Source organism: Megalobrama amblycephala, linkage group LG16 (genome assembly GCF_018812025.1).
Source record: "Megalobrama amblycephala isolate DHTTF-2021 linkage group LG16, ASM1881202v1, whole genome shotgun sequence".
Classification (NCBI taxonomy): Eukaryota; Metazoa; Chordata; class Actinopteri; order Cypriniformes; family Xenocyprididae; genus Megalobrama; species Megalobrama amblycephala.
In genome coordinates this window covers 9,919,308-9,929,940 of record NC_063059.1, presented here as the reverse complement: position 1 = coordinate 9,929,940, position 10,633 = coordinate 9,919,308, and the positions used below count along the sequence as shown (strand labels likewise).

Here is a 10,633-nt window from a genome sequence, read left to right as displayed (position 1 = left end):
CACTGTGTATTCTGACACCTTTCTATCAGAACCAGCATTAACGTATTGAGCAATTCTGAGCTACAGTAGCTTCATCTGTTGGATCGGACCCACACTTGGCCAGCCTTTGCTCCCCATGTGCATCAGTGAGCCTTGGCCGCCCATGACCCTGTCGCCTGGTTCACCACTGTTCCTTCCTTGGACAACTTTTGATAGATACTGACCACTGCAGACCGGGAACACCCCACAAGAGCTGCAGTTTCGGAGATGCTCTGACCCAGTTCTCTAGCCATCACAATTTGGCCCTTGTCAAACTCGCTCAAATCCTTACGCTTGCCCATTTTTCCTGCTTCTAACACATCAACTTTGAGGACAAAATGATCACTTGCCTAATATATCCCACCCACTAACAGGCTGCCGTGATGAAGAGATAATCAAGTGTTATTCACTTCACCTGTCAGTGGCCAACCTTCGAAACAGTTGGTGCCAAGACCTGGACGCCGATGTCAAGAGTACAGCCTACACTTGGGGACAGCTGGAGAGACTGGCCCAGGACCTGGATGCCTGGAGAACCCTTGTCGGCGGCCTATGCTACAGTAGGGATAATAGGCGTAAGTAAGTCAATAGTCATAATGTTATGCCTGATTGGTGTATAAAATCCACATTTTGTAAATGAGTAGTTTTATATTTCTCCACCATTTTTAATTTGATTACACTTTTTTCAATGCTTCATGGGATTGTAGTTCTTTTCCTCAAGTACATAGTCTTGTACCTTTTGTCTTTTTGTCCGATTTTCAAAAAAAAAAAAAAAAAATGCTTCAAATCAACATTTGTAGTGTTCGTAGCTGATTGGCTTGGTTCATTGCTTATAACTCTTTTAAAAAAAGAATTTTCGGTAACACTTTAGAATAACTCACGCTATGAAGCATTAGTTAAGCATTAGTAAATAGTTAATTTATCATTTATAAAACATTAATAGACATTAGTAAGCCATTTATAAATACAGCTATAAATGCATTGGTCTTGATTTATGAGCATATCTATAATTTAATAATAAGTTTAATAATTGTATTTTCATACTTTATTAATGATCAATTTATCATTTCTAAATTATGTATTACATTATTCACAAACCAGTAATTTAGGAGTTGTCAGTGGTTCATAAGATCATTTAGGAAGTGTAAGTAAATGATTAATAAAATATTTAAATGTACATTTATGCATCTTATTATTTAGACATATAGTATTAGTTACTCAGTGTGTTAATAAATGCTTTATTAACATATTCCTAGTGTCAAAACTACCTCGGTACTAACTTTAAAACATTAGAGAACAGCAGTGCAGAAGATCACTGAACCTTTAAATCTCATTTATAAAAGCTTTACAAAGCATAAATAGTCCTCACTTTAGATGAGCTCACAAAAATAGTTAACTACTTCTAAATGTTTTATAACTACCTGAATTACTCATGAATTGCAGTAGGAATATGTGTTAATAAAACATTTACTAACACACTAAGTAACTATTACTATGTGTCTAAATAATAAGATGTATAAATGAATGTTTAAATAGTTTATTAATCATTTACTTACACTTACTAAATGAACTACTGACAACTCCTAAATAACTGGTTTGTAAATAATGTAATACTTAATTTAGAAATGATAAATTGATTATTAATAAAGTATGAAAATACAATTATTAAACACATTATAGATATGCTTATAAATCAAAAATAAAGCAATTATAGCTGTATTTATAAACTACTTACTAATGTCTATTAATGCTTTATAAGTGATGAAATAACTATTAACTAATGCTTAACTAATGCTTCATAGTGTGCAGTTATTAAAAGTGTTACCGAATTTTTTAAAATCCCTATGGGAAAAATTAATGGAAAAAATACTTTGAAAAAAAAAACAGTGCCGCTGAAAAAGGGGCCGGGCAAAGTTGCACTCTAGTCCTACAATTCGCAATGATCTCAATAACTTTATTTTTCATAAATCTCAATGAACTAATATTTAACTGTTTAACTTGATGTCTACTGTTTCACTTACTATTCTTAAACTAAAGTAGTCAATATACAGTGTATACTGCACAGTATTCAGTATGTAGTAAAAACATAGCCTAAACATAGCCAAGCTCCGTAAACCCTCATGCAGGAACACAAACATCTGAGCACTTCTGTTGTGTGTGTGTGTGTGTGTGTGTGTGTGTGTGTGTGTGTGTGTGAGCCAAGCCTGTATCTACTAAGGAAATTTTGAAACGTATCCAACGAGACCTTAATGAGAGAAAAATCACAGAAATATTTGAAGAGATTTTACAGCTGAAGCTACAGTTTACAGTGTACAGTTACTCAAGCTTCACAGTCATAGACACACATTAACTATCGCACCAGGCAGAGCGGCATTCCGGCATACTCTCTCTACCTTATACATCATGTATTACTGCAGACCTATTAGAGATCAAGATAACAGGGCTTCCTTAATTAGAGAGGCACACACGGCCTGTTTAAACGTTAACTTTATCTCTGTTGAGTATTCTTCTAATGTCTAACACCTACATCTGCTTTAACATTGTATAGGTACAGTTATGATTTATTATTTGCTTATGCTCAAACATTTAAGCACAGCTGTTGCTTCTGAATTAGTTTGCCTCACAATAGCTGAGTGATTCTAAGAGTTGTAGAACAGTTTAGTTATATTCTGTCAGGGAAACTCATATTAGTTTGACAGCATAATCTGAGGTAGAATTATTGAGTACTTTTTGTATTATGGCTGTTGAAGTGTAAATGGTGTTCTTGTTATAACAGAAATGGTGCAAGGAACAGCCGGGAGCCTGCAGATAATGAATAACCATCGATAGTCGGCGTGTGTGTGGTTGACCTCGCTATCTTTTGGGGGTATTTGAATTGCCCCCAGAAGTTAGCTAAATATAACAAATAAAGTTATCATAAAATAATGTATTATTTTATTCAGAAAAGTGTGAAAGTCTTCATATAGGAATAGGGTTTGGGCAAGTCTTGGTGTGCTTTATTTTAATGCCTGTTCTTCTGTATTTATGTGTAAATTTTATGGAGACCTGCTGTTAATGTTACACTTTTCTGTCTACATAGTTAACCAGAGGCTGTCTTCAGGAATTTGTTAAAAAATCCATTTAAAATTACACATAATGACATACGCTTTATTTGACCTGGTTGAGCTGATAGTGTTGTAATGAAATGATGCCAAACAACTACAAATTGTATGACAATCAAAAACAGGCCATCTTTTAGTTTCCATACTCTAATGCTTGAATGATTTTTTTCAAACCGCAAACACACCTTTATCCACCCCGTCTTTGCAAATAAATTGTGAAGTTACCAAGACCCTAGACAATCAGTACCAGTTGGCTTGTAGTGTTTTTCATATCCATTGTATTGAGTACTGCAGTGATGACTTATTTTTGTAGCCCAACTTGGAAGTTAGCATCACCCTGGTTCCCTCGACAAAAACCCAACAGAATATTTCCAGCTCTGTGACCAATAAAAGTTTATGATTTTTACACTTTTTGTTCATCAAATCAAACACACAGTAGGCAGACGTAAAAAGCTAAACAAACTGAAAGTTTGAGTTTGCAAGAGCACAACGAGGCTGTAAAAACGGACTAGTAAGTAGATGACTTCACCTTTTCAACTGATGACGTTTAATATCCCTAACTTCTGTAGTCCCAATTTGCCACTTGACTTGATAGCAACCTCATTTTCCAAGACAAGTAATATGAAAATATCTTGAGCTTGTGTTCACCACAGGCCTTATTTCAGGCATTACCCAAAAATCTATTAAAAAAACCCATTGACTTCAAGAGGATGGAAACAGAAGTACTAAAATGTTTAGTTTTTGTAGGTTTTGGCCTACAAAATACATCATTTTCCATTGAACTTGAATTGAGCATTTGGGTTGAATGGGAGGCTATCATTTAATCTGAGACCAAATATATAAGACCTAAAGTTGAAAATATAATTGAATTGCAGACTGACACTCTCTGAATTATGTCATTGCAATTCTTTTAAACCGGTTGATTGTTTAACACATCCTGACAAATTTCATTTCCGTCACCCCCAACCATGTATCATCTCCTTTTCCTTGTTCTTTCACCTGTAACCGTTATTTTCCAGGCTCCTGTACCTCTCAAGGTGCTCTTTCCTGTCAACCCCTCAATCTGGAGGCCATCTGCAGGGGGCTTAACCGTGTCATTAGAGATAGACCACTCACCCTGGCTTCTCCATGGCTAACTCAAGGCCCAAACTTTCCCTGCCGTCCCCAGCTCCCTTAGGGCAAAGCAGAGAGTGAGAGGCTGGGCAGAGGGGAGGGATGGAGAGGTGTAAGTATCCCATGTTGGACCCCCATGGGGGTCTCAGACCTGCGGGGTGGGTCGGGGAGGAAGTCTCCCTCGAGACCAGCCGGCCCTCTCTTTTGTCTCACAGCGGCGGGAGAATGGAGAAGACGTACCGGAGAGAAACAGAGGGAGGGAAAGTGATAGGGGAAGGAGGGAAGGGAAGCGGGACAGCTGTGGGAATGACAGGTTAGGGCTAACAGTGTAGCGCGAGGAAATTTGGGACTCACAACATTGATACTTACAATGCTGACAATTGTTCTGTAATGGTGAGCTAGTATTTTCAATGGAAGACATATGCGAACTGTTTTTGTTCCAGGTGTCTTAGAGTAAGTGACATATGCTGTGTTTGTGTATTACTTAGCTTTGTAACATCAAGGTGTGTGGTGACAATCTTAATTTAATTGGCCGAATCTTAAATCTTTTCTTGTAAAATTTGAAAGTAACAAAAAAATTAATTACAGAAAAAAATGTGATTTTAATGAATTCAGTCATGATCCTGCATCTAACATCAAAGTCTTTCAATCACAATGAATAAAAACATTATATACAAATTCATAAATGACATAATAATATCACAAAGCTATATAATGATAATATATATGTATATATAAAACCCGTAAATTATAAAAAAAAAAGTGAAGAGTAGTTGCACTTATGGGGCGTATTGGGTTATCAGTCCTCAAAAATGGCTAAAAAGTCTGTTGTTCTCCCAAAATCCTCAGAAATGTCTCTAGGAACATTGTTTAGGCACCCAGGTGAAGTTCCACCCCCCTTGTGAATCTCTGCGTGTGAAAGCTTGTCCTTGAGGGAAACTGTGCGTCTTTACACTGTTTTGTGGACTTAGTGACATGCTAAATGCTAAATCTGTCCTGCAACGTGACATACGAGGTGTGGAGAAAAGTTGACCGTCGCCCCCTGGTGGACTGGAGGAACCACAGCCTGGTGTGTTGAAGTATGGACCAGGGCTTATATCCTGGGGCCGATATGGAGTGGAGGCAGCTCGTGGTGGCGTGAAGTGTTGAGCGGTGGTCATCGCTGGTGGAGAGCTGACTAGCGACCCTGTAGATGTGATGGTGTACAGAGCTGAGGGGTCAACAGTTGAATAATCTGAACCCAAGCTCTGGGAGGTGCTGTAGCCACTGGAGGTGTCAAGACTGCAGTTGCTGGATGAGTCTACGATGCTGCTGTAATCGCAGCGTGTCTCTGCATTAGGGCTGAAGCCAATGTCAACATTTGCCGTACTGTAATGATCTTCTGTAGGAAGTGGACAGCTGAAAGAAGGAGTGTTGAAACTGCGGGCTGGGTCGACGGTGTTCTCGTCTTGCAGACCGAGAGTCTCTAGTATCCATGAGTCTAGAGGTGGGGTGGCCGCCAGCTCTTCTGCAGAGCAAAACTCCAAAGAGAGATTGCGGCAGGTCCGCTTCCCCTCGCCGCTGTGAAGCAACTGGCTCAGGTTCTGGAAATCACCATGTGTTCTTTTCCGGTGTCTTGACCCATCTGGAACCTTGTGGTTAGAAATAAGTTTCTGCAGTTTGAAGAAGGGAGAAAGCGGTAAAATTAATGTGAAAGAAGTCGTTTGTACATGTATTTTGAGGAAAGATCTGACATGAGTGACAGTAAAGGGCCATTCATACCAAGAGCCAAAACTATAAAGATAGTCACACCAAAGTGTATTGTAAACATGCAATGTTATTTCATTTATTTCATGATTCGACACAAAAGATTCATAACACTCCGAAACTTATGAAGCAGTGTTTTGAAATCGGCCATCACTATATAAGTCATTATTTAGTTTTTTTGCAGCACCAAAAATATTCTCGTCGCTTTATAATATTAATATTGAACCACTGTACTCACATGAACTGATTTAAATATATTTTTAGTACATTACTGGATCTTGAGAGAGGAAATGTCATTGCTGGCTATGCAGGCCTCACTGCCATCGGATTTCAACAAAAATATCTTAATTTGTGTTCCGAAGATGAATGAAGGGTGTAGAACAGCATGAGGGTGAGTAATAAATGACAAAATTTTCATTTTTGGGTGAACTAACCCTTTAAGTACACAAAGAAAATATATAATATAGAGATATATATGTATAATTAATAGATATATATTAGTTTTGTAGATGACCCTTCTTTTTTTCAATTGGATTAGGAGAAAGTATTTCAATATGGGGAAAAAAATCACACACATCACCTTAGTTTAGAGATCCAACTGTGACAGTGTTGCCAGGTCTGCGGTTTTCCTACAAAAACGGGCCACTGTTGCTGTGTGCTGTTTTTTAGTCCACGAGTTGAAGCGATTTTTACCCCCAGAACAAGATTTTTATCTCCAGGAACACAATTGTGCTAGTTTTGGCCATGCTTGGGCGGGTTTTGTTGTGCAGACCTGGCAACCCTGAACTGTGATAATTCAGTGTTGTGAGATTTCTTACCTTAGTTTTTTCCTCCAAAGACTTGACATATGATGAGTTTAAAAACTCTTTGAGTTTGTTGTTCTCTTCTTGAAGTCTTGCCAGCTCTTCTTCTCTTTGCATTAGGGTGTCTTGGAGCTTTATGGTGGTGGGGGGAATGGGGGGGATGATCATTAACAGTATGTCAACAGCTTTGGTTGAGTAATTAGAATATGATCTTTTTAAATACCTGCTTGTTTCGTTGAAGTTGAGGTGACAGTTGATCAGGCCAGGTGGGTTGATGTCCCAATCCATGCTCAGGCACAGGCAGTGAATCTAAAACAAATGGTACATTTGAAATAAAGGTCATTATCCTGATTAGTAATAGTCTAGAAATAATTGCAACCTGAAAAGTGAAAGAAAAAAAAAAAAAAAAAAAAAAAACATACATAAAATAAATAGGCTACTTAAACAAAAGAAGGATCCCAAAAGAACTAACACTTTGGAGGTGGCCAGATACTCCACAGTCCATTGCTACTCTAACAAAACACGAAAAAAAAAAAAAAAAAAAAAAAAAAAAGGTTCGAGATGGAAAAATTCCAGTTTCCCAAGGCGGGAAGCCTCTCGCGCCGCTGATCCCGGCATATTGCAGGACTTACCCCGCCGCGGCGGCTCGTGCTGGCGGGCAGCGTTGTCCAGGGGACCGGCGTCCCAGAGGGAGACGAGCGTCGCTGTGGAAACGTCAACACTACCATCAGCTGACGTCGAGGCGGAGTACTCATAGCGCTGCCCTCCTGCAAAGCTCAGATCTTGGCAGGACAGCATGGTGCTCTACAAAATCCATCATAACAGAGACGACAATTATTTATTTGCATATTTAATCATGTCGCGACCACTTTTAAAAAAAGACACCAACACCAAAAAAACGCTGTTATTATGTATCATATAGGTTACTTGTTTTTACACCATACTTTTCAAGTGGTGCCAAATTTACAGCCTGCAGTGAAAAGTTCATTGCACTTAAAACAGAGGCAAAAACCACTACTAAACCAGAGCAAGACTCTCCATCTTCTGCGCCATCATTCAATAATTTATTGAAATTGACAATCATTATGCCCTCACAGTACCCACGTGTTGCGCTCACTGCAACAAACTAGGCTACTCTATTGGCGCTGGCATTGCTTTTGTGTGCTAATTAAGCATGTCAAATAACTGTCAATTTATCAGACACATCTAAACATCAAGATGCACATGGAGACCTGATAAAACACCAACTGACAGGTGCGCGTAAAGCTAGCTCACCATGAGGATTCTCAAGTAATAAAATGTTTTAAAATAACAGGTGACAGAAATATTTAGTAACCCAATAATCAGAATATTTAAAGAAACACTTACCAACTATTGGGGCAGGGTGTCACGGGTAGGTGCGAGCTCTCCAAAGACCTAGAGAAGCAAGTGCGCTAAACTTCATTCAAACTGCTTTGAAGCTCGCTCAAGCGCGGCTCTCCAGAGCGCAGCAGCAACCTGATTCGGCGTGAAGCTGTCAGATTAGTGACGTGACACTTTCAACTGTTGGATCGCAGATGCGCAATGAGCGAGTGCTCGAGCAGAAGGCAATGCGCGTGATTTGTTCACCTCGAGAGGCGTGATTGTAGTATGTAATGCAACACGCACAAGGTTTTATCGCTTTAGGATGGAGAGGTAGATGGTTCCTCTGCGCATCTGGGTGCTGTGCGCTGTCCGGTGGGTTAATGTATAATTCCTCAACTGATAGTTTAGAAGCATGATGAATTAATTTAACCAAACGAGCTAAAGGACATGCTCATGACCCCCTCTCAGAGTTAAATGAAAGGTGCATACCACAGAGTGACACATTAACATACTTTTGTCATCTGTGTTTTTCCCCCAAAGAACTGAAAGATTGTAATTTTAATACTCACCTGGCTTTTTGTACTTTGCACTTCATTTGGAAGACATCACCAAATGCAGCTGTCTAGAAATAGATTTGCTGATGAAACTTGGTGATATATCAAAGTAAATAGCCCAAATATTAACTTTATACAGGTCAGATGTCAGAAATTAACTTAATTAAGGAGTGATATAAGTGAATAAATGCATAAAAGTGCATTTTTACCTGTTATAAGGGTATTTTTTTCTGTCAGAATGGACAGATGTCAAATGTTATCTACTCACTTTTTAAAGGCATTATTAATGTGATGATGAGCAGAACATTTTGACATGTTGACAATTCATAAGAATATTTTGAACTTAAAGTTCATTTACTATGTGATTGGTGCAAGGGTTCATTTTAATGGCGAATATTTCTCTTAAAAGGATGTCAAAATTAAACATTTTGTTTAATAAGAAGGAAAAACTAATTGAACATAATAGTAACGAGTCGTTTTTTAATCAGTTGCATCTTTGATAGTTAAAAGCATTCTTATTTGTTATATTTTGACATTTCAGTTACACAGCACTGATTGACTTTAGGGTGAAACCTTATTTTGCTAGACTAAATTAGTGTAATTGGGTTGCAAAATGTATTTAAATGCAGTGTTTATTGGGTTATTGCATTTTTAAAAAACACATTTAAGATTAACTATTGATAAGGACTTTTAGAGTTAGAAAGAAGGTAGGCTGCTGCTGTGTCTTTGTGCTACAATTTGGATACAAATGGTCTTAATTTTCAAAAATATAACAAAACTTACTTTTGGGACGTCCAGGAATGTGTCTAATTGTAAAAAAATATTCATAAAAATGTATTTAATTCTGTAAATGCAAAATGTTGGGTTTAGTTTAGTCTATAGTGTCTTTATGGAGTCTATGGTATGTATGTGTCCCCATTTGGATATATGGGGCCTGTGGGCACTAATTGCAGGGTTTTAAAATGACTTTGTGTAGGTTTCGGGAGCAGCTTTGCTTGTCTGTAGAAAGGAGCTGAGAGGCGGAGGTAGGAGAGGACGGATATGGTGATAGTGTTTATTCCAATACACTATAACTGCCAATTAAACAGGTCATTTCACCTGAAACCTCGGTCCAGGATCACTCGCACTCTCTGTCTTTCTCTCCTAGACCTCTCTCACCTGATACCAGTGATATAGAAACCCAGTAACAGTTGGGGCGAACTCAAATGAAGCACTGGAGAAATGGCAAACAATTCACCAATCTTATGTATGAGTAACAGGCAACCTGAGTGATATATTGATGTCAGAGCTTATCTTTTTTTTCTGAAACATTACTGATGTTTCTTTCATAACCTGCAAACACAAGCAATACATTTCTGTTAATACGTTTTTATTTCGAAATTAATACTTTTATTCAGCAAGGATGCAGCATTAAATTGATCAAAAGTGGCAGCAAACACATTTATAATGTCAGAAAAGAATACAGTTCTTTGGATGTATCATGGTTTCCACAAAAATATGAACCAGCACAACTGTTTTCAACATTGATAATAATACGAAATGTTTCTTGAGTACAAAATCAGCATTTTAGAATGATTTCTGAAGGATCATGTGACACTGAAGACTGGAGTAATGATGCTGAAAATTCAGCTTTGCCATCACAGGAATACATTTCATTTTAAAATATATTACAATAGAAAACATTTTAAAATTATAATAATATTTCACAATTTTACTGTATTTTCAAATAAATTCAGCATTGGTGAGCATAAGAAACTTTCATAAACATAAAAAAATCTTACCAACCCCAAACTTTAGGTACTGTAAGTACAGTGAAGCTTCATCAGATTGACGGATGATCATTTTGATAATCTTTCACATGAATGCTGCTTCAGGACGTGCACTTTGAGGTTATGTAACATCCTATAAAGTGATGAGGTCCAATCAATGTACACACTTTGTGTGTGTGTATTTAATG

At 37.8% G+C, this 10,633-nt stretch overlaps 1 protein-coding gene across 1 annotated transcript; it reads right to left on the bottom strand.

Annotated features, from left to right (window-relative positions):
- Positions 1–4,746: 4,746 nt before the first annotated feature.
- Positions 4,747–8,359, bottom strand: gmnc (geminin coiled-coil domain containing). Its single transcript, XM_048161232.1, has 5 exons — positions 8,147–8,359; positions 7,411–7,582; positions 7,002–7,087; positions 6,794–6,910; positions 4,747–5,881 (listed from the first exon to the last, which is right to left on the bottom strand). Exons 2-5 carry the CDS (start codon positions 7,574–7,576, stop codon positions 5,087–5,089), a joined length of 1,164 nt encoding a protein of 387 aa, XP_048017189.1. The 5' UTR covers positions 7,577–7,582; positions 8,147–8,359; the 3' UTR covers positions 4,747–5,086.
- Between the last annotated feature and the right edge of the window lie 2,274 nt (positions 8,360–10,633).

What these genes read in the sequence shown, in the direction of transcription:
- gmnc (XM_048161232.1), bottom strand. Translation starts at nt 7,576, where the DNA reads ATGCTGTCCTGCCAAGATCTGAGCTTTGCAGGAGGGCAGCGCTATGAG. An exon ending in GCACGAGCCGCCGCGGCGGG is followed by an intron (nt 7,088 to 7,410) that starts GTAAGTCCTGCA and finishes CATTTGTTTTAG; the next exon opens with ATTCACTGCCTGTGCCTGAG. An exon ending in CTTTGGAGGAAAAAACTAAG is followed by an intron (nt 5,882 to 6,793) that starts GTAAGAAATCTC and finishes TTCAAACTGCAG; the next exon opens with AAACTTATTTCTAACCACAA.